The following is a 23,732-nucleotide window of genomic DNA, read 5'->3' as shown; positions in this document are numbered from 1 at the left end:
CTGTTCGTTATATAATCAAAATTTCATACAATTAATTATGAGAAAAATTAGAATCAAATTCAATTATTAGAAAACGGTGTGGGGATGGGGATGGGTAGTGGAGGGAAGCTTAGAATGAATGAGGTTTAGCCTATGAAAAAAAAAAATCAAAACCCTAAACCTCAGTTTCAAAAAAATTAGGTTTAGCCTATGGAAAAAAAAAATCGAATTTAATACTTCAATTTCAAATTCCTGTCAAAGACTCAAAGCCAAGCTACTTATGCATGGTCAAAAACCGTTCCCAGATGAGTGGCTAAAGGTCAGTGGAGAAGGGGCAAACAAAGGAAACCCAATAGCTCAAGAGACCATTGCGGAGTTTGGTCCAACGTTAGAGCAGAGCTCGTTTTCTTTTACTAAGCACTTATTATTTCTGGGATCTAATAGGTACTTCGTGGGCTGGCCCAATCAACAATGACTATGGATTTTGGATTGTTTCGCATCCTCTTCTTGCTTCGTCCAGTAACCATACTGATGAGAGTCGGAGACTGGACTCGACAAAGTACAGCCTCCATGGGCCTTAATCACCCCAATCAGAAACAAAACCCAACAGTTTTCGTCCTTTAAACTCCACAATGAAAGCTCTGATGAAAAGAACTCCTTTCACGTCCGTCTCAGACCGACAGCACTCTTCGTCAAGAAATAAGAATACCAGACAAGAAGAAATTTTACAAGCAAAAAAAACCATTTCTACCGCATCATTCTCCAGCATACTATCAAAATATGCACAAAAGAGAGTGTACTCGTACAAAGTACCACGCAGAGATGCGAGATATTTTTCCCATTTCTTCCTTTTTACACAAAAAGCAAAAATCCTCCAAGCAACAATCTCATACTTTCCACAAACCTACATGATCAAACATGTATTATCTACTACAGCATGCAACAGTGTAGACAACACGAGCTAATATCTCGACCCCAGCCCATCAATCTGCTAACTTGTTGGATTGTGAGTCATGCTGGCGTGCAACTCTAGCAGAAGAATATGCTGAGACCACGGACCCTGTCACATTCAAGGATTGCTTTGCTAGACCTACTCCCTTCTGTGTTGCCACCCATATGGTCCAAAAGAATCCGATCCAACCTGATGAGAAAAGAAAAAATGAAAGCTCAAAGAACCATAAATAAATATTAAGTTTCACTTAGGCGAACTGCAGAATCCCTAGTTGCCTATTTCATTCATGGATCTCCGAGCCAAACCAGATGAGTGGTTATTTTAAGTACAAAACCAGTTTACGTAAATGACACGAGCAGAAAACCATACTGTCAAGCTGTTAGTCATTGGACAATAGAACAGGAAGAGCCTTTGAGGACTTAAAGAAGATATCAGAGCGGATGTGACGCATGGTCTTTCCTGATAATGTTAATAGATCAGCCAACCCGGTCAAAAACTACCATGCAACTTAACAGAAGACCTTGTCATGGAAGGACATCTGGGCACTTGTATGTACGCATATAACCACAATGCAGTAGGACACTTAAGTACAGGCAAAGAGATTAATGCCAATAAGAAGTACTATTAAACGAGGATAAGCACAAGCAGCTCAAACTGAGAGAAGCTCTAAAAACTGAAATGAATACATGAGCACCAAAAACATAAGTTAAGCACCAGTTACCCTGTTGGATCTAAGCTTATAAAAGAAAAAAAGTAAGCTCAGTGAATGTCTCCATTTGAGAGCCAAAGTGGGAGGAGAAAGAAGGGAGAATGAGACTTGAATTAAAAGGTCTACCTGCGGTAATAAGAACAGCAATAATTGCAGATATAGTTGTAGCAGAAATAGCAAACACGGCAACGGACAATGCACCAATGTAGATGGCTGTAAGAGAAGCAAAGAAGATAGCCAAGAATCCTCCAGCTGCTGCTAATGACATGAGAAGAGATATCACAACTGCATTTAGAGTTGCAGCAACAAAGAACAACATGAAAACTAGAAGTCCTGTCAGAGCCAGAAGAGCAATTGTTCCAACCTGGAGCAATCACAAGCAGCAAAAGAGATATCAATAATGGCGTGCTGGAATTTCCAACTCAATAATATACTGCTTCAAGCGTCAAGTCAACAGCTATGAAGATCAACTCTTTTTCCATAAATAAGGTGCAGACACAATTTTAGGTGTTTACAAATTGACCAACCATGACTTCAAGTCTCCATCACCCCATCAGTTCAATAAAAAGCACAGTTTTACAAATCATTGTTCTTCCTGAACAGAACACATCCCCAAAGGTGAAACAGTAAAGCAAACTCAGAGTATTAATCTCATCCTGTAACTTCAAGCATCCGAAATTGGTATTGTGATGCAAACCAAATGCTTTTTGTCTTACTTCGATCACGCTTTGTAAACTAGCAATATACTGCGGGAAAAAAGGGGAAAAAGAACTGGCTATGTATTCAGTATGTTCATATAAGTACAAAATCATCTTAGTTGGATACACTAGAACTTGGTTGGTCAAATTAGTACCGCAACTCTGTAAGATCCCCAATAATTACACCTTTAAAGTAGTTTAAGTTGATACGAAAAATCATGACCCACTCAAGCATACGACTTTGCCTTACGTGGGCTTTGACAGACAGAAATTAAGAACAAAGATCAACTTCTGGAAGATTCTAATCAAGCATGCAAAATTTCTACTTTGAAATAAGTAATGGTTAAAAACTATCCTTAATTTTTGGATAATAGGAAAACTTCACCCAAAAAAGTACAAAAGAAAAACGAGAATAAAAGTAAATTTATTCAGTATATTCATGTTTGAAATCATTTCTCGTGCCAAATTTATATTCCTCAGCTACACTAGAAGCAAAGAATCAAGCAAAAAAGAGAAAAATTAAAACCAAGTAAAATTAATACTATAATACCCAGAAAACAAAAGAGACAAAGAAGAAGAAGAAGAAAAGTCGATCTGGGGTGGAGTAATTTCTTACGGAAACAACGAGAAGGGCTCGGAGAGGGGAGCCACGGCGAGTCCAGAGGAGGACATGACGAGCTGTATTCTTAGTAGCAAGGCGAAGCAGAGGAACATTTTCGGAGAGAGCAGCTTTGGACCGGCGAAGCAGAGGAGCAGATGCTGAGCTTGGAAAGAACATCGCAGCAATCAAACGGTTGAAAACTATGTAAAGAGGGATCTCTTCTTCTTGTTGAGAAGTCCGCTTGGCATAGAAATCTTTCTTGTCTTCACTGTCTCCAACAACCTCGACATTGACGCCGTTAGAATTCTCCGCCGCTCCCTCCATCTCTGGTCACACGATTCACAATTTTGTTTTCTAGTGTTTTCTAGTGTGTGTGTGTGTGTGTGTGTTGAGCGTGCAAATTTGAGTGTTAAGGAGGAGTGTAGTACTGGCCAGAGTTATTAAACCGAGCCGGGGAGGAACTCGCCCAAAGGATGGGTCAACGGATTATCTTCTTATTCAATCAATAGATGGCTGGTTGAATCAGTAGATCATTCAATATATTTAAAAATATTATTATATTTCATAATTTTGAATGTAAGATGTGTTGTATAAACATTAATAAACTCTGTCCCAGCACATGCTCATTTAAGTTAATTCGTTATAGAATAATTAATTCTTCTGAGAATCAGTAAAATCTAAATTTAATTAGTAATCCACATACCTTAAAACGTAAAATTTTATCTATATTTGATATAATTATCTAGTTTGTTTAGAAGTTTTAAATGCAAAAGGTTATTAGGAACAATATTTGTATTCGAAATGAATTAAGTAATATGTTATTTTTAAAATCTATTTCGTTATCTATTGAGTCTGGGAAGTAATTAGTTTTATTAAAATATTCCAAATACATTTGTTTTATAGAAGTTTTAAAAAATAAAGAAAGGGTTGACAGAAAAGTTCATATAAAGTGAAAATGATCATCAACTGACATGAGCTGATGGCCTTGTAGTAAGTGTACTCTATATACAAGCACAAGGTCCCAAGTTCGAACCATTTACAAAACCGATTGGGCTCTTGGTTCAATTTGATTGAATTATTAGTTCTCTGATAAGCCAATACATCTTCTTTGATAAAATTAAAGGCCCAACTAATTGATCGGTTTATCGGGTTAATTGGTTGACCGTCAAAATCAGGCCGGTTTAATAACTATGGTACTAGTTAGTATCAACTCTGGGTGGCCAGGTGGGCTTTTTTCTTCTGCTATCCCTAATCCCTACATCCAGTGTGTGGGTGTGTGTGGATATGCGGGTGTTGGCAAAGCCAGGTTGAATTGAGGTCAAAAAATAAGATGATATTAGCGGTTGTGGAACTCAAAGAGTGGTGCGGTGTTTGGATGATAAAGATCGCAGCTATTTTGGCAGCTATTTTGGAATCCTCTGTGCCATTACTCCCACTTATCACGTGAGAATAGAAAAAACTTTAACAAACAGCACATAACAAGTTAGATAAGTAGGACATTTGACATACATATATAAATGACACTGAGTTGTCACTGAAAAAATGATATTGAAGATGTCATGTAAAATATCAGTTCTTTAATACTTTGAGACGTAATCTATTCTGCTCTTTCTTTCTTTTATTTTTTTTTTCTTTGGATGGAATCGACATTGTAATTTAATGTGACTTACCTATTAATTTGGTTGATAAATCACATTATTTGAGCAATATTCGCAATTAATCTAGCACTAGTACCAGCTGGTAGGAGCGGTAGTTTCTCGTTCAAAGATTCAAGGCTTTCATTTTCTGGTGAAATGGCCGAGTTTCAGGTAGTCTTGCCGGCAAGTCCAGGAGGAGGTTGTTGGGAGTTGGATGGTATTGACACAAGGGCTATTTCTCTGCACTTCCACGGTTACGCAGGCGTTTCTGATTTTCATTTGTTCAATTCTGGGCAGTAGTACCAACCCGAAGATTACATACATCAAAGCTTTCTTCTTCAAAGAGATAAAGGCAAGCCAGACAGTGACTATTCTGCCGACATTGTTGACATACACTCACAAGATAACTGGGGAATACCTTCGGGAATGCAGCAGTTATAGATTACATTTTTTCGTGCGACAATTCATGTCCTCCTGGATTATTTTTTTTCCTAGAGAAGAGTTTGGGAGGGCATGTCCTGGATAATCGTCATTGATCTCGTCTAACTATGGCAAGTTAGCTCCTGCCAAGACGCTCGCACCAAACCTTCTAGCCAGTCAGGAAACTGCATAATCACGGAGCAACCTGTCAGTCATCAGAAAGAATCAGGGGTGATTATAACACCGTTTACCTTAGCATATTGCCCTCGATTTAGTTCCTAGAAATCTAATTAACTACTACTTTTCATGACTAGATGTGGTCTAGCAGGTTCAGAAAATCCCACTAGAACAAAGAGTGGCAAGTTAGCACCCAGAACACAATATGACCTGTACAAGAAAAGTGACCAGTTCGCCCGCACCATCACAAGGATGTGCCTAAACTGATAATGATACCCCCACCATGCATTAGAAAGTGATCCATAATATGTTTTAACACAGCGAACAATGGCCAAAGGAAAAGCCATTCAATCAACTCACTACCATAGTCAGCATAGATCACATCCTATCTTATATACCAAATAGCTGCTTGTGTAGGAAAATTTTCTCTGTTTGACATTATAATAGCATGGTAACAAACTTTTTAAGTTTTCAATCAAACTAATGAATTCAATTCACCAATAACAAATCACTCCACACGGTCAGTCATGCCCTTAAATCATCACTTCTTAAAAGCAAAGATTATGTGGTTTGGCCAAACTGACATGGGTCAATAAAACATAGAACTATAACACCATAATTATGAAAAAAAATTAAGCACAAAATCACAAAAAGAAGTACATAAATGAATCGAAATCCAAAGCTGGTTAAACAAGCTTATCCAATTAAATAAGCGTACATGACTGTACACCAGATGCTTTGGATCATCTTTAAAATTTATATAGCATGAATTAAGGCATTAAATTGCAGCACGATTCCATGAGTTTATTGGAGTCTTAAAATGCAATTAATATGTCGATTAATATGCACTTACAGTACAAGTATTTTGGTTCAAAGCGAAAATTATCGACTAATTTTTGTTATGAAACTGTTAAGCTGTTAGTCATTGGACAATAGAACAGGAAGAGCCTTTGAGGACTTGAAGAAAATATCAGAGCGGATGTGATGCATGGTCTTTCCTGATAATGTTAATAGCTCAGCCAACCTGGTCAAAAACTACCATGCAACTTAACAGAAGACCTTGTTAAGGAAAGACATCTGGGCACTTGTACATACGCACATAACCACAATGCAGTAGGACACTTAAGTACAGGCAAAGAGATTAATGCCAATAAAAAGTACTATTAAACGAGGATAAGCACAAGCAGCTCAAACTGAGAGAAGCTCTAAAAACTGAAATGAATACATGAGCACCAAAAACACAAGTTAAGCACCAGTTACCCTGTTGGATCTGAGCTTATAAAAGAAAAAAAGTAAGCTCAGTGAATGTGTCCATTTAAGAGCCAAAGTGGGAGAAGAAAGAACGGAGGATGAGACTTGAATTAAAAGGTCTACCTGCGGTAATAAGAGGAGCAATAATTGCAGAAATAGTTGTAGCAGAAATAACAAACACAGCAACGGACAATGCACCAATATAGATGGCTGTAACAAAAGCAAAGAAGATAGCCAACAATCCACCAGCTGCTGCTAATGACATGAGAGAAGATATCACAATTGCATTTACATTTGCAGCAAGATAGAAGAACATAAAAACTAGAAGTCCTGTCAGAGCCATAAGAGCAATTGTTCCAACCTGCAACAATCACCAGCAGCAAAAGAGATATCAATAATGGCGTGCTGGAATTTCCAACTCAATAACATACAGCTTGAAGCATCAATTCAACAGTGATGAAGATCAACTCTTTTTTCATAAAAATGCTGCAGACACAATTTTTCGTGTTTACAAATTGACCAACCATGACTTCAAGTCTCCACTGCCCCTTCAGTTCAATCAAAAGGACAGTTTTACAAATGATTGTTCTTCCTGAACAGAACACATCCCCAAAGATGAAACAGTAAGGTAAACTCAGAGTATTAATCTCATCCTGTAACTTCAAGCATCTGAAATTGGTATTGTGATGAAAACCAAATGCTTTTTGTCTTACTTCGATCACGCTTTGTAAACTAGCAATATGCTACGGAAAAAAAGGGGGAAAAGAACTGGCTATGTATTCAGCATTTTAATATACGCACAAAATCATCTTAGTTGGATACACTAGAACTTGGTTGGTCAAATTAGTACCGCAACTCTGTAAGATCCCCGATAATTACACCTTTAAAGTAGTTTAAGTTGATACGAAAAATCATGACCCACTCAAGCATACGACATTGCCTTACGTGGGCTTTGACAGACAGAAATTAAGAACAAGGATCAACTTCTGGAAGATTCTAATCAAGCATGCAAAACTTCTACTTTAAAATAAGTAATGGTTAAAAACTATCCTTAAGCTTTGGATAATAGGAAAACTTCGCCAAAAAAAGTACAAAAGAAAAACAAGAATAAAAGTAAATTTATTCAGTATATTCATGTTTGAAATCATTTCTCGTGCCAAATTTATATTCCTCAGCTACACTAGAAGCAAAGAATCAAGCAAAAGAGAAAAATTAAAACCAAGTAAAATTAATACTATAATACCCAGAAAACAAAAGAGACAAAGAAGAAGAAGAAGAAAAGTCGATCTGGGGTGGAGTAATTTCTTACGGAAACAACGAGAAGGGCTCGGAGAGGGGAGCCACGGCGAGTCCAGAGGAGGACATGACGAGCTGTATTCTTAGTAGCAAGGCGAAGCAGAGGAACATTTTCGGCGAGAGCAGCTTTGGACCGGCGAAGCAGAGGAGCAGATGCTGAGCTTGGAAAGAACATCGCAGCAATCAAACGGTTGAAAACTGTGTAAAGAGTGGTCTCTTCTTCTTGTCGAGAAGTCCGCTTGGTAAAGAAATCTTTCTTGTCTTCACCGTCTCCGGAAACCTCCGCATGGACACCGTTAGAACTCTCCGCCGCTCCCTCCATCTCTAATCACAATTCACAATCTCTGTTTTCTGGTGTTTCTGCGGGTGCTTTCTAGTGCGTGTGTTGAGCGTGCAAATTTGAGTGTTAAGGAGGAGTGGAGTGCTGGCCAGAGTTATTAAACCGGGCACAGGGAGGAACTCGACTAAAGGGGTGGATCAACATATTACTGATGGGTGGTTGAACCGGTAGGTTATTAAATATATTTCATAATTTTTTATATAGGATGTATGGTATAAATATTAATAAATTATGCCATAGCAAAGGCTCATTTAAGTTAATTTGTTATAGAATAATTAATTCTTCTACGAGTCAATAAAATCTAAATTTAATCAGTAATCCACCTACCTTCAAATGTAAAATTTTGTCTATTTGGTATAATTATCTAGTTTATTTACAAACTTTAAATGTAAAAGGTTATTAAGAACAATGTTTGTATTTAAAATGAATTTTGTAGTATGTTATTTTTATAATTCATTTCGTAATCTACTGAGTCCAAGAAGTAATAAGTTTTATTAAAAGATTTCAAATAAATTTATTTTACAGAAATTTTAAAAATAAAGAAAGGATTGGCTAAAAAGTTCATATAAAGTGAAAATGACCATCAATTGACATGGGTTGGTGGCCTTATGGTAAGTGTACTCTCTATACATGCATAAGGGATCCAAGTTCAAACCATAACAACACTTTACTAAAATTTTTATGACCTACCCGATTCTTAATAAAATTGGGCGGATTCTCAATTCAATTCAGGAAACTAATGCTACCCAATTCTTTACAAAATTGATAGGGTTCTTGGTTCAATTCGATTGAACTATCGGTTGTTAATAAGTCAATAGGTCTTATTCAATAAGATTAGAGACCCAACTAATTGACCGATTCACTGAGTTAATTGGTTGACTGTCAAACTGGACCGGTTTAAATAACTATGGCAGTAGTTAGTAGCAACTCTGGGTGCCCAGGTGGGCTTTTTTTATTCGGCTTGGGAATAGGGAAGTCGAAGAGTTGGATTGTTCAACTCTACCGTTGATTGATGGGAAGACCAAGAATTGCGTGGGTGTGTGTGTGAGTTGGGATTTGGGAAATGGGGGTAAAAAGATGAAATGATGGTACCGGTTGCGGAGCTAAGACTAAGACTGGTGGGATGTTTGCCATGTTTGGATGATAAAGACCGCAGTAACTTTGAATAAAGTAGTGAAAATGTCAGTCGTCTCAGTGCTTAGTGTCAATTTCAATGTAAATCCCACTATCACGTAAGAATAGAAGAAATTTCAATAAATAATACATGATAAATTAAATAAATGGGATATTTAATATAAATATATCAAATTTAATGTAAATCTCACTTATCACGCAAGGATAGAAGAAATTTAAATAAATAACATATGACAAATTAAATAAACAGGAAATTTAGTATAAATATAAAAATAGCATAAAAAAAGTGACACTAAAAATTTCATGTAAAATATAATTTTTTTAATACTTTCAAACGCAATCTATTCTTCTCTTTCTTTCTTTTATTTTTTTTCCTTTGGATGGAACGAATATTGTAATTTAATGTGACTTACCTATTAATTTGGTTGATAAATAGTAGCATTATTTGATCAATATTCACAATTTATCCAACACTTGTACTGGTTGGTAGGGGTGTAGTTTCTTAGTCAAAGACACTACTTGTTGTGTTTGGATTGCATTTTCCGTCATTTTTCATGGAAAAATTACTGTAGCGATTTGATATATGTGAGGGAAAAAGGTGATACAGAAATGTGATCACGGAAAATGACAATATTTTTCGACGGAAACAAGCAATCCAAACAAGGCAGGCTTTCCTTTTCTGCTCAAATGGCTGAGTTTAAGGTAGTCTTGCCAACAAACAAGTCCAGGAGAGGCAGGCTTTCCTTTTCTGCTCAAATGGCTGAGCTTAAGGTAGTCTTGCCAACAAACAAGTCCAGGAGCTTGTTGGGCTTTGGATGGTATTGACACAAGGGTTATTTCTCTGCACCTCACAGTTAGGCAGGCGTTTCTATTTTCATTTGTTCAATTTTGGGTAGTACCAACTCTAAGATTACATTTTTTTTCTTATTCGATACAATAGTTTCTATTTTATATCTACTCCTCCTTTATACCATACTTTATACCAAGATAAGGGGTGAATCCAAATGACCCAATAGAAAATTTAAAAGAGACTTAATCATTATTAGATCAAACGAGTGTCTCTGCACCCACGTAAAACTTTCAAAAAATTCTGAAAAAAAATGTAAGTCAAGGGAAGGGATGGATCAAATCCCTGGACTCGCAAGGCTCTCCCAACTACTCAAGATTACATACATCAAAGCTTTCTTCTTCAAGGAGAAAAAGGAGAGATATTTTAGTTTCAATTAAATCTGTCTTATCACTTCCCACGCACCTCGAAGTAGTCTATGTCGGAGCAAAGAGACAGCTTAATGAGTTTCATCTTGCACAGATGAAATCATGAAAGGGCCAAAACAAGAGAGAACCTGGAACTCTGGCAGGATTGCACAAATCAGAAATATTTAATATCAATCTGGGCATTTGAACAGTAGACGTTGCCCATGTCGATGTTACAGATAAAGGGAAGCCAGACAGTGACTATTCTGCCGACATTGTTGACATACACTCACAAGATAACTGGGGAATGCCTTCGGAAATGCAGCAGTTATAGATTACATTTTTTCGTGCGACAATTCATGTCCTCCTGGATTATTTTTTTTCCTAGAGAAAAGTTTGGGAGGACATGTCCTGGATAATCGTCATTGATCTTGTCTAACTATGGCAAGTTAGCTCCAGCCAAGACGCTCGCACCAAACCTTCTAGCCAGTCAGGAAACTGCATAATCACGGAATAACACGAAGCAACCTGTCAGTCATCAGAGAGAATCAGGGGTGATTATAACACCGTTTACCTTAGCATATTGCCCTCGATTTAGTTCCCAGAAAACTAATTAACTACTACTTTTCAGGACTAGATGTGGTCTAGAAGGTTCAGAAAATCCCACTAGCACGAAGTTTAGCACAAAGGGTGACAATTTATCACCCAGAACACAATATGACTTGTACAAGAAAAGTGACCAGTTCGCCCGCACCATCGCAACAACGTGCCTAAACTGATAATGATACCCCCACCATGCATTAGAAGGCGATCCATAATATGTTTTAACACAGCGAACAATGGCCAAAGGAAAAGCCATTCAATCAACTCACTACCATAGTCTGCATAGATCACATCCTATCTTATACCAAATAGCTGCTTGTGCAGGAAAAATTTCTCTGTTTGACACTATAATAGCATGGTAACAAACTTTTTAAGTTTTCAATCAAACTAATGAATTCAATTCACCAATAACAATTCACTCCACATGGTCGGTCATGCCCTTAAATCATCACTTTCATGCCCTTAAATCTTCACTTTCATGCCCTTTAATCTTCACTTTGGTACTACAGTATAGGATGTTTTACACTAATTAAACTGGGAATAATTAGCAAAAATGCGAGTTAAGAAAGTTTCAGAGAATACAAACCAACAGTATGCTTGTGTTGTAGAAATTTATCTGCACTTTCTTCTAAATAAGATTTGATCCAGCTGAAATTAACAGCATACCAATAACACTTGCAGGCTTGAATATGCTTTCAATGACCATATACAGCATAAAGCAAGCATTACACCCTTAACCATAAATACGTAAAAGATAGCTCCAGAAAGGATATATATATATATATATATATATATATATATATATGGCCATGACCAAAATATACCTAATGCCAACACACTTTTCCAGAAGCAATCTTGTGAATTTAAAGGTTCCATCGACATTTGCAGATCAAAATGCTGAAGAAAATTCGGGATGTAGCAAGTGTAATTTATTCAACAGAAAATACAAGGGATGTCTTTATTCTGTATAGTTCCAGGTTCTTCTGATGATCCCACATTATATCAAATGGATTGCCAATTGTTCTTTTGTTGAAAGAAACAAAGTCAATACATTACAAGAATAATGAAGGACATGAAGTCAAAAGAATTCATAAGAACCCACAAAATGTTTTTTAAAAAAATTCATGACACAAGCATGAACATTTTGATATGTGGCATCCAATTGACAACATGCATTCATCCTCTAAATTTACATCACATGCTTTCAACGTATCAGGCAAACAAAGAAACATGAACAAAAGGGATAAAAGCAGACGACATTAAAAATAAGCAATCACCAGAAATGCCAGAGCATCACTTCAGTCACATTTGGAAGTACTGCAGAATTCCTCGATCTGTTACTTTTTGAGGATTTATTCCTCAATTTCCACTAAATTCTATCCAGTTTCCTGAAGTCATAGATCACAGCATTTCATTTGTTCCAGGATGATTTTGCCATGATTTCCAAAGCCACTAGAGACTCTATTTAGCTGAAAAGGCTTCTACTTCTTAAATTTTCCTTCTGATTACCTACATCTGAATCGTCTATCTTAACCAAGAGCTTATGAGGACAAAACCATGTCAAGTGCTAACAACAAAAATTCCATTATTAGTGCTTATCTATAAATTCTACCAGATGGAACTGCGGGCATAAAACTACACCTCAGATTTGGTTCAATCTGGATAGGAGTAATACATCGCATTTTTATTCAGTTCAGACATTTTTTCAGGCCTCCAACTTGTAACAGTCTACAAAGCGCTCGCCAGATAAAAAAGGTCAAAACTTTCCCACAGAATTATGAAGCCAAAGAAATAACATTATGCCACACAACTAACATTACTACCACACAACAAAATCCTGAAGCATCAATGAAACTACTTTCCAGTATTGAACCACTCCGCTTCTTAAACTTTAGTCTTATACTTAGTTGATACTACTTCAGACAAGAAGAAAAAAACCAAACCTTTTGTTCTCTTATAAGTTCTTCATTCTTTTTGTCCTGTGCATGTACACAAAAACAGAATTAGCAATGTTGTTTCTCTAAACCTCCACAAGTACTACAAGGTGCATAGAGAGCTACATTCATCACACAAAACTCAGCCCACACCGCGATGCTACGAATTCAGTGACAATAAGCTAATAGCAAATGCAATTATGCGATTGAACATTAACGAACCAAACTTTCTTCTTGATTCAATGTGGAGAAATCAGGACAACTCAGCGGACAACAAACAACAACCACTAACTTCAAATTTTCAACATCACAAAATCCTAATAATCAAACCAACAGCGGTTCTGTTCTATATCTACATATCACAGCTACCCCATAATTTGCCCACCTTTCTATCATGGTCAATGCTCGGCCTCAAAACTACAAAGCAAAACCCTTCAAATACTCAGGGTCCCGCTTCGCCCGCTCCTGAAACTTCTTAAACCACCGGTCCAAAATATCCATGGGCACTACCAGCTTACTCCCATCAACCCCACAAAAAGACTGCATAAAATTGAACAAATTCTCTCCAACTTTCATGGCCAACCGTTCGATTTTCTTTTCAGCAGCAACATCAAGGGAGGGGAGGGACGAAATGTCCTCCACCGAAACCCCAATTTTCGCAGATAATGGAGCTGAATCCGGCGCTGTGAGTTGTAACTGTCCACCGGGCTCCGGCCACGGCAGAGATAGAACTGCAGAAGGGCGCGTGATAGTCACCGCGCCGCAGTACAGAAAAGGGGAACCGGGGGATTGAATGTAGACGGCCAGGGCTTTTTCTGGAGGGAGTGTGAAGTTGTTGAGAAGGAATATGCAGATTTCTCGAATTGAATCGTAAGCTTCACCTGCGAATCATTGAACAGTAGTCGAATACTAGTTAAAATTTGGACACTAGCTAAATAAAACAACATAAATTACTACAAAAGATCGGATTTTGAGACAAACCCACGAAAGTATTCATGTCGAGGATCCAATGGAAGGTGTCGATTTGAGTGAACGTGGAGATGTCCATAGGGAAGCTGCGGTTTGGGAACACTACTCCGAACATTGTCTTCTTCTTCTTTTTTGTATTTTTTTTCTTTCGAGGGATTAAAAAAATTGGGTGAACAAAGAAATGGGAGAAGTAGTTTTTGAGTACTGGGGTTGAAAGAATGAAGGAAGGATCTTTGATCTTTCTTTTCGAGTCTAGAGAAGAGATGAAGAAGAAGGTTCTGAGGACTGAAGAGGTTTAGCAGAAGAAGTGGTGGGCAGCTGAGAAAAGAAGAGTCCAGAAAGATCCGGGACAGATTCAGTGTCTAGAGCCAGTTTTGGAAATGAATAAAACACCAAAAAGCTTAATCCTTGCAAAAAAAATACTAGGGAAATTTGCCAAATTGGTCCCTAACATTTACCAAAAACACTTTTTTAGTCCTTTACATATAAAATCAGCCAAAATGGTCCTTCACATTTAAATTGTGAGCCAATGTGGTCATATTGCTCGTTTTTGCTCATTTCTCCGGCTAAAAATAGCACGCCTCTCTCACGTGGTCATATTTTTAGGGGCAAAACCGGAAACACATTTCATTACCTGTTAAAAGTAAAAGGTGTGGACAACCACCAAAATACACATTTCACCTTTGGCCTCAAAGTTTCAAGAAACCTGAATTGCATCCCCGAATGGTGGCGAAAATTATTTTGTAATTCTCCTGTATAAGTGATGTGCTTGATGAATCCATAGATCTGGTTCTTGTTTACTTATATCCGAAAGTCCTAACCTTTCCATTCTAAGTGAGAGTCTAACAAGTCCAGGACATTTGTGCAACATCGATCCCACGAATCCAATTTGGGCCTTAGCTGGAACCCTAAGCCTCAGCTCCTCCGCCGCCCGCCAAAGCCGCTTACTCGTGTCCCTCCATCCTTTGCAAACCCTGGCCGCCGACAACAGTGTTGGAGGCGGGAGCCTCCTCAACACCTCCCACAGACAACTCATCGGCAGCTTCCCGGACCCGGCAAGATCCGATTCGGGGCTCCAGCTCGAGAAGCTCCTCCTCGTCCTCCTGGTGCTCTTCCTCATCCTCTCCCTCGTCTTGCGAGTCCCTCGCATCAATATCATCGTCGAAGGAGAGAGCTTGCCGGAGGTTGGAGAAATGCTGGCGATGAGGAGGGGGAGGGGGAGGACGGACAGTGGAGAGAGGAGAAGGGATAGCGAGGGAGGAGGCGGCTGAGTCAGTTGAGGGCGTGGCGGTGGGATGCAATTTAGGGTTTCTTGAAACTTTGAGGGCCAAAGGTGAAATGTGTATTTTGGTGGTTGTCCACACCTTTTACTTTTAACAGGTAATGAAATGTGTTTCCGGTTTTGCCCCTAAAAATATGACCACGTGAGAGAGGCGTGCTATTTTTAGCCGGAGAAATGAGCAAAAACGAGCAATAGGACCACATTGGCTCACAATTTAAATGTGAAGGACCATTTTGGCTGATTTTATATGTAAAGGACTAAAAAAGTGTTTTTGGTAAATGTTAGGGACCAATTTGACAAATTTCCCAAAATACTAATAATAAAAATATTTTTGGTAAAATATTTAAAAAAGAAACAACAAATTTATTCCTGAAAAATGGTTTTTTGGACACTTCAAAAGTTCAAAGAATATACTAATAGAGTCGATTTCCAGAAAAGAAAAGGCAAAAAGTGTTGAGACAGTACTAGAAAAATAAATGATATAAGTTTCAACTCTACCTATAATTGTAGAAAAAAATTGACAATTATAAATTGTAATTGACTTAAAAGAGTTCATTTTGAGAAAAGAAAAAATGAAAAATAATTTTAGATGATAGGATACTTTTTAAAACAAAAAGAAGTTTCAAAAGCAAAAAATGACAGAATCTAGGAGTGTTTGGATAGCACAAATATCTCAAATAATATTTCACTTGCATCATATATATATTTTTCAATTTACTTTTTTATATTCTCAATTATCTTTTTATCTCATATATATCATATCACAAAAAATGTTACAGTAATTATTTTAAATAATACTCTATCCAAACAAAATATATGACAAAACAAAAGTCAAACATAAGACGTTAACATTTCTCTTCCTAGTTGTTTCTAGGATAATTTGCCATTGAAATTGATAAATTGAAGAACAATGATAGAGTGTGATTTGATTAGAGTAAAAATTATAATCAACGAACGTGTTTAGATAGGGAATTATTTGAAATAATATCAGATGGGAGATTATTTTGAATATTTTGAAAAAAAATCATAACACTTCTTATGATATGATATATGTGAAATAAAAAATAATTAAAATTTTAAAAAAAATTATTTATGATATAATTAATTTTTTTAACAAATAAAACACTATTCAAACATTTTTGCTGAGATATAACCTAATCAAATAAAAGTTTCTGACTTTCTGGTAACATAAAAGAGAAAGAAAAGAAATAATTACAATTTCCCTCTCATGTTTTCCTAAAATACGAAATTAAACCCTCCAATTGTCTAAATTGACCTTCATTTCGTTTCATATGGATAATCGCTAAAACCTCCCCACCCAGCAAAGCTATTCTTGGCTTCTGGATCGCAGCCACGCCCCCCAACCGGCAACCCCTGCCTTGCTTTCCTCTTTTACGGTTGTAGCTCCTCTTATTCTCTTCCCCTTCCGCCCCTCCTTTACTTCTTGTCCTTCAGTAAATTCTTCTTCATTGATCAATTTTTAGACATAAATACGAAAAACCCACAATTCAAATTCCCGGAGAAGACAACTACTTCACACATCTCATCTGATTAAACACGACTCCCAAGGTTAAAGGTTCTACATTTTTTCCATTTTCAGGTTGGTTTTTTTCTCTAACATTAAACTTCTTCTTCTTTTTTTTCCAGAAGTTATAGCTTATAAAGTGTGTGATTGATTATTTATGTGAATCTCTTGTTGTTTCAGATGCGAACTACTTGTTGACAAGTAGCACTTTAATCTAGTGGAACATGTCTCTATCAAGACTTTCTGGAAGAACCATTTTCTTCCCTGTCCTTGCATCTTTTTCCAGGTAGCTTATCTACTAGTTCTATGTTTCTTTTCCAACTGTCCTTTACCAAATTGTGCTCAATTCTTGCAGTCATGATGTTTCTTTTTCGTTTTTTTTTTTGTCTTCATTTGCGTGTATTTGTTGGAAATATTTTTTCCCCCTGAGAGTATGGTTGTGTTTTTTACTGTCCAGGAATTGCACAGGAGCTATTGGGGAAAGTTATAATTTTGTAGGTATTAGTCATGCTAGTTATAGGCAGAGTTTTGGAATTAATAATGTTAGTTGTAGGCTGAGTTTGAATTGTTTGCTGCCAAGATATGAAGTTAGAAGGTTGTTGTTTAGCAAGTGTGGTGGCGTGTCTCCCTTTGGGAATCAGAATATTGGGAGGCCTTACTCTGTACTTAATTCTCGGCCCTATGCAACTCATGCTACGACTGAGCGGAAATCACAGAAGACGCTCATGTACTTGACAGGATTGGTTTTTGCCATGGTTGGACTGAGTTATGCTGCTGTTCCTCTTTATAGGAGATTTTGTCAAGCCACAGGATATGGGGGTACAGTTCAACGCCGTGAGGTTAGTTAGCATCTGGTGATTATAGGTCATGAAATAAGCTGCAAAAATAGCCTTTTAAAGTGTGGCATTTTGTGAACTTGCAGACAGTTGAAGAGAAAATTGCCCGCCATGCTAAAGATGGAACGGTCACTACCAGGTTTAGTTTTATCTTAAAATTATCCAGCATTTTGTTCTCTGATTATTAGTTGCATCATGGTTGAGACAAGTTTAACTCTTGACCTTATGCCTTTTGAGTGTCAAGTGCAAGTTAGTGTTAGCAGTTTTTGCTGTGTTTGTAATTCAGTGAACACACAAACAAAGATCTCAATCACAAATTGTAAAGTGGCAATAGTGGAAGACTCACAGGAGTACGGCAAGATTTTTGCTTGACTAGCTCCCATTTCAACATGATAGCACTTTGTTCATTTCGTCAGTCCATTGCTCATTGTGTCAGGCTTAGGAGTGATGATCTGTTCCATGACAATGGCCAAGTCCAGTCCCTTGTTTGTGTGCTATATAATGTCTATTCAGTTTAATAAAATTTGGGAAGATCAGTAGATTTGTCCTTGTTCACAAGGTTACTGGTGGAAATTCAATTGAACATCTGAATGAATTATTTGGTTATGCAAGCAGAGAGATCGTTGTCCAATTCAATGCTGATGTGGCTGATGGAATGCCTTGGAAATTTGTTCCAACACAAAGAGAGGTGCCCTGTACCTTTTTGTCTAGCATGGCTTGTTGATGCCCATTTGACTCAAAGATTATTCTGAAATAAATGGTATGCAGTTGGCTGTACTGTTAACGTCTTCAGTATATTTACAGGTAAGAGTCAAGCCAGGGGAGAGTGCCCTTGCTTTTTACACTGCTGAAAATCGAAGTTCGACTCCAATAACTGGTGTATCTACCTATAATGTGACTCCCATGAAGGTGCATTTCGTTGCTTCTGTTATAAGCTGCCAAAATCGTGCCTTAACTTTGTCTGCTAGTGGTGGTGTATGAACCACTTTAATTGACTCTTAAATCCATTTGGGGTCATTGCTGTGATCTGCTGATTACTTTGGGCTTGATCGTAGAAGTTTTGGATCCATATGAACTCTTCTTTTCCTCTCATCTGCATTTGAAAACCACCCCTCGCTCAATATCATATTTCTTATATGTGTTGTGTAATGTCTGCATAACTCGTCATAAGCATTGAGCTTTTGGTTATTATACGACAGCCTGTCCATTATTTTTGTCCTAGTTGTATAAAGTGTAACAAAAATAACAACAGAATTACTAAATTTGTTGTTGAAAATATGTTAATCTTGAGATTTGCATATATAGAAGTAATGGTCTGCTGGCATGATGCCTGTTCAGTTGTCGGTCTGATTAACTATCCATTGGTGCTTCAATAACAACAGTTAAATGTGAGAACTGATCTTTTTTTTTTTGGCCTTCTTTTCTGTTTGGGACCGTAAATGCAGGGTACTGTTCTTACTCTCTGTTTGTTTATTTTCTAAAAATGTGACTGGATTTTAACCCATGGCTTAGTAGGGTGATAAGTTTGATTTTCTGAAACTTTACTTAGACCTGAATAAAAGAATGCAATAATGACAGTACTTGTAAGGACATCCTTTTGTTTTTGGCTGCAATTTTTTTGTTTCAATTGATATTCTACTACAGTATTGTGGGAGCAGTGTATTTTTTATTTTTTTAACATTGAGGTCAATTCCTTGTGTGATTGCCTTTTATTATCGTCTGTTTGTTCCATTTGAGCTATATAAATCAAATGCAAGGCAAACTTTGTCAAAAATGCTTCTTGTAGTGTGATTACCAATATATATGCGATAGTTTCTTTCTTCTCCCATCTTTTTTGGTTTGTTTGATGGGTGCTCAGTAACCCTGGTACCATATAATCATGCATAAGATAAATTGCAGATCAGCTAACTTTTTATCTAACCATCATGTGCTTACATGAAGCATCCCCTTCTTTTCCTCTTTTTTTTTTTTGGAAGAAGGAAGGGAGGGGGGGGAGGGGACGATATTAATTTCATTTTGAACCCCTTTCACAAATTAGAAATGTTATTCAGGTTCATTGAATTTGTTGTGCCTCTTTGGTGATGTTAGTACGAAACTTAAAATTTCTTTCGAGTTTTATTCTCAGCCAGACTAATTGTATGGTATATCTGGTGTGAACATCTTCACTTGGGAGCGTGAGTCTATAAAGATATTTTTGGTCCAACCAAACCTTGTCTCATTTATTCAGAGTGATGATTGATGATTTCCTTGCAATATAAATTATTTATTCGTGGTTGTTGCCACCTGTTGCTGCTTCCAGGCTGCAGTTTATTTCAACAAAATACAGTGTTTTTGCTTTGAGGAACAGCGGCTCCTTCCTGGGGAACAGATTGACATGCCAGTAAGTAATGTTGTATTTTCGAGCACCAGAACTGGCTGCCTTCAGTTACTCTTTCTTTCCATTTAATTTTCATTGTTATGACCTGTATGTGTAGGTGTTCTTTTACATTGACCCTGAGTTTGAAACAGATCCTAGAATGGATGGCATCAACAACTTGATACTTTCATACACATTTTTTAAGGTTCCGGACGAGTAACTGTGGATTACTTACCCCGAGTTTCTTGGTCAGCATGACTTCCTTTTTCTTCGTTAACGTGGTGATTTTAGCTGCAGTTTTCGTTCCAACCGTGCAAGTTCTGACATTGAAAGTGCTTCAATCTTTTAATTAGTTGGAACTGACATGTTGATGGGCACCTTTGATCTCTTCCCCTAAAAAGTGTGGCCATTTTCTTCTCTTCTTTTGTTGAGTAGAAAATTCAAATTTTGAATGAATAAGCAAACCATTGCACCCAGTAGCTACAATGTACCATTTCTGTTTGAGCCAAAGTTGCAGGGTCATGATTTCTTCCTGTAAGACTTGGGTTAAATTGATCTGCAGAACTTGAGCTTGTTGGTTGCAGTGGGTTGCTTTGCTCCTTCTTGCATGCTGTGCAAGGAAGGATAAGGGTTGTTTGAAGGTCTATTTGAACCATAAATGACCGACTTGTACCCCTTGAATTTAAGGTCACTACAGCTGTGAGGATCGCTATCTTCTGAAATATCATTGTGAAATGTAATGCTGCCATTATGGTATGGGAAATGGCAACACCTCTTGCTGGTCCATTACAAGTTAATTAATACTTCATTTTATGATATGTATTGATAAATAAACTACTCCCCAAGCTGCTCGGCCAGACTCATTACATAAAGAAAAAGGAAAAAAAAACGCGGATCAGAGGTTTGGGGGTCCTCAAGGGATGCCCCCATTGATATCTTGTGCTCTGAACGATACTATTCAAAATGGGTCTTCGCCACGAATCCTTTGTACCAGCGTGTACTTAAGTCTAATATGTTAAATGAGTCATGGGCACAAATTTCTGCTTCTGCTTCTGTTTTTTGAGGAAAGTCTACACAAGTTATATCATATGCGTCCACATTTTACAATGTGAAACACTACTGTATAAACTTAATTTGGTTTTAACAAAAAAATTTGTGATGTATGATATAGAGGCAATTTTAGAACAATTAGCTTAGATATTCATCAGGGAGGGGCTTTTGAATGTAGGTAAGAGGTTCAAAATCCTTTTGCATGTGATTTCTTACGATTTCTCAATAGTTTAGTTGGTTCATCTCCATTTCCCTCCCATCTCCCGCTAATATAGGATCAATTGTAAAAATGTTGTACTGGAAAAGAAATGAAAAGAAATTCAGGACAATTGTGAACGGTAATGATGAACCTGACAATGAACCTAACGCTATCCTCAGAGTTTTGGAATGCAGAAAAACAGCTGGATTCGCGACTTTATATGCAGCTTTAGCCCCCGGGGCTGAATGTCATGTTGACCATCATTTTCCCACACATTGCCTAGTGATTTTTAGATCCATACACTTCCTATAAGAAGAATGCTACTAGTTTCTTCGGTTTGTACCCTTTGTTTTATCCTCGACATTTGTTACCATTATCATCAGCTAGTTCACCATGCACCAAACTGCTGTGCAGTCGGATGAACTATAAGCACACCCAAGTAACGCATATGATACGTTTTGCTACACCTATATGACCCTACTTTGAAGAGAACATATTAATATTCACAAATTTGAGGGTATAGTGCAGCCTTTTTACATAAGGGTTTAATCAAACCCTTTCCCGCCTTACTCTAAATTCTTCGTCCGCAAGTACAAAAAATTATCTTTTTGAAGTTAATCATATTTGAAGTTACCTTTTTGCTCTATTACTCAGTATCAAATTTGGCACTGCTGAAAACCCTTCAGCACTTATCACATAGGCGATGACAACTTTGTCCCTGTGAATACTTTTTTTTTTTTTTTTGTCGGACACAATAGACTTTAATTTACAACTATTTCGACTCTATACCATACTAGGAAAGGAGAATTTAAGGAAAGAATCAGAAAGGTACTGAACCATCACCGGCCCAAACTGCACTCGAAATTTTTCCAGACGGTCCTTGTGAACACTTATTTCTTGACTTTTGATGATGCTACTAAGCCAAGACTGAAAACATACTTTGGCCACAGACGTGTATTGATCGAGCGAATTAACAGAGAGTCAAATTGCGACAGAACCAAAAATGTACTCTTACTGTCTACTTCTGCTGAATTCGTGGTTATAGGGTGACAGGCTCGCTCCACTGGTTTTGTCAGTCAATTATAGTGTGTTGGCCAATTTAGGTATAAATGTTGGGTCTGTTTTTCGTAACATTGTCTTCAATAGTAGTGATTAAAATCGCAGCAGACTGCCGAAGCATTTTTTTTTTAAATATTTTGACATGTTGTTGCCATATTTATGATTGATCAAGGAATCGCTTTACAGCGTGGACGGTGTCGTATTAATGAATACCACTTTTTGCAGTCAAAAGTTACTTCCAGAAATTTAAGTGTGGTACGATTGCATGGTTGTGCGTGTAAAGATACTACCGTGTGTTGGCTCTGTTCCGCGTTTCAGTCATTCGGATTTCGACCCGGATCCGATCCTTATGGATTACCCCCGTAAGTAAATGGGTTTGGTTACATTTGATTTTTAACACATAGTACTTGATATATTTGTTTTGCAACCGGGTTTTCACTGATCAATTTGGTCTAATTGGCGTAGGAACAGAGCCAGGATTTGGTTAGGGTAGGAGGTGAAAAGGACTTCTGTAAGGATAAAAGGTGGTATGGTAAAAAACGAAAAAGATCAAGGGAAGCCACCGCAAAAGCCTAGAATAAGGATTAGATATGAAGGGTAGAAGAATTTGTGGTCGTAATTCAAATGACTGAGACTGATACAGTTGGACCCGGTCAACTATGACCCAAGCTAATGCATGGAATGGAACTGAAGTGAACAAATGAAAATAGAGTGGGAGGGAGGGAATTACTGGTCGGCAAAAGACATTCATTCTCTTGAAGATATCATGCTGCTGCATGGCATCATGACTCATGGGAAGTAGAGAGAAGAGAATCTACCTCGGCTATCCTTGCCCGTCCTTTCAACACAAGAAACAAACTTGAATCTGCTCCCCTTTTCTTTGTTATCATTATTTATTAAATTTCACAAGCAAACAAATTTCTCCTCCCCATGTTTTCCTGATTCAAGACACCAGCAATAATTATTGGTATCGAGTACTGTTCATCACTGTGGGGTGTAAGGCCTTGTATTATTCAAATTTGCTTTCGAGTATTGTTTTTGGCTGTTTATGGCTTGGATCCAGCTTCAATCATTACATAATTTAGATGCAAATTAACCAAATGACACTCTACTACTACTACTACTGCTTCTATTTTGACACTCTCCCTGAGCTTATATATTCACGGATTCACCTAATCTATATAGCAATTCTCTTGTGCTGTTCTATTATCATGTGCCCTGTTCTATAATCGATATCGTCCTAGATATTTGGAGGGTGAATAATTTCCAGTTTGGGGAGTTTAACCGTTCCAGAAATCTTGAAACCATATATCAACAGCACCTTATATCAAGTGGACCCTGCACTTGAAATGGCGAGCAGTTAAAACTTTCATGTTTGGTTCTCCAGTACTAGTGGTAGATTATTAGTTTTTCACTGTTCACTGGTGTGTGAATTGCAAATGCAGCGGGCTTGAGAGTTAAGTACTACTACATTCAGAACAAGAAGAAAATCAAGCTAATCACCCGGATTTGGAAGCAAATAAAGGGGGAT

At 37.4% G+C, this 23,732-nt stretch overlaps 4 protein-coding genes across 9 annotated transcripts; 1 reads left to right on the top strand and 3 right to left on the bottom strand.

Annotated features, from left to right (window-relative positions):
• Positions 1-671: 671 nt before the first annotated feature.
• On the bottom strand, positions 672-3,347 carry LOC113777702. The gene is made up of 3 exons (XM_027322872.1): positions 2,955-3,347; positions 1,767-2,004; positions 672-1,120 (listed from the first exon to the last, which is right to left on the bottom strand). The coding sequence occupies exons 1-3, from the start codon at positions 3,261-3,263 to the stop codon at positions 963-965; spliced, it is 705 nt and encodes a 234-aa protein (XP_027178673.1). The 5' UTR covers positions 3,264-3,347; the 3' UTR covers positions 672-962.
• A 1,449-nt stretch (positions 3,348-4,796) lies between these two features.
• LOC113778050 lies at positions 4,797-8,148 on the bottom strand. Of its 2 annotated transcripts, none has more exons than XM_027323304.1 (3): positions 7,734-8,147; positions 6,548-6,785; positions 4,797-5,181 (listed from the first exon to the last, which is right to left on the bottom strand). In XM_027323304.1, exons 1-3 carry the CDS (start codon positions 8,040-8,042, stop codon positions 5,174-5,176), a joined length of 555 nt encoding a protein of 184 aa, XP_027179105.1. In that variant the 5' UTR covers positions 8,043-8,147; the 3' UTR covers positions 4,797-5,173. The 2 variants fall into 2 exon arrangements, with proteins under 2 accessions (XP_027179105.1, XP_027179104.1); XM_027323303.1 differs by having other exon boundaries at positions 4,810-5,201; positions 7,734-8,148.
• Positions 8,149-10,434: 2,286 nt separating this feature from the next.
• On the bottom strand, positions 10,435-14,255 carry LOC113778505 (protein OPI10 homolog). 4 transcript variants are annotated; one of them, XM_027323941.1, is made up of 3 exons: positions 13,907-14,255; positions 13,311-13,806; positions 10,435-10,916 (listed from the first exon to the last, which is right to left on the bottom strand). In XM_027323941.1, exons 1-2 carry the CDS (start codon positions 14,007-14,009, stop codon positions 13,343-13,345), a joined length of 567 nt encoding a protein of 188 aa, XP_027179742.1. In that variant the 5' UTR covers positions 14,010-14,255; the 3' UTR covers positions 10,435-10,916; positions 13,311-13,342. The 4 variants fall into 4 exon arrangements, with proteins under 4 accessions (XP_027179742.1, XP_027179743.1, XP_027179741.1 ...); XM_027323942.1 differs by having other exon boundaries at positions 10,441-10,886; XM_027323940.1 differs by lacking the exon at positions 10,435-10,916 and adding an exon at positions 12,170-12,970.
• A 2,231-nt stretch (positions 14,256-16,486) lies between these two features.
• LOC113778551 (cytochrome c oxidase assembly protein COX11, mitochondrial) lies at positions 16,487-20,701 on the top strand. 2 transcript variants are annotated; one of them, XM_027323992.1, is made up of 8 exons: positions 16,487-16,745; positions 16,882-16,987; positions 17,159-17,540; positions 17,624-17,676; positions 18,153-18,225; positions 18,342-18,446; positions 19,837-19,917; positions 20,012-20,701. In XM_027323992.1, exons 2-8 carry the CDS (start codon positions 16,926-16,928, stop codon positions 20,111-20,113), a joined length of 858 nt encoding a protein of 285 aa, XP_027179793.1. In that variant the 5' UTR covers positions 16,487-16,745; positions 16,882-16,925; the 3' UTR covers positions 20,114-20,701. The 2 variants fall into 2 exon arrangements, with proteins under 2 accessions (XP_027179793.1, XP_027179792.1); XM_027323991.1 differs by having other exon boundaries at positions 16,487-16,776.
• Positions 20,702-23,732: the final 3,031 nt, after the last annotated feature.

This window comes from Coffea eugenioides, chromosome 7 (assembly GCF_003713205.1).
Source record: "Coffea eugenioides isolate CCC68of chromosome 7, Ceug_1.0, whole genome shotgun sequence".
Classification (NCBI taxonomy): Eukaryota; Viridiplantae; Streptophyta; class Magnoliopsida; order Gentianales; family Rubiaceae; genus Coffea; species Coffea eugenioides.
Note: the sequence above shows the minus strand (reverse complement) of the source record. Positions and strands in the feature narration are given on the sequence as shown.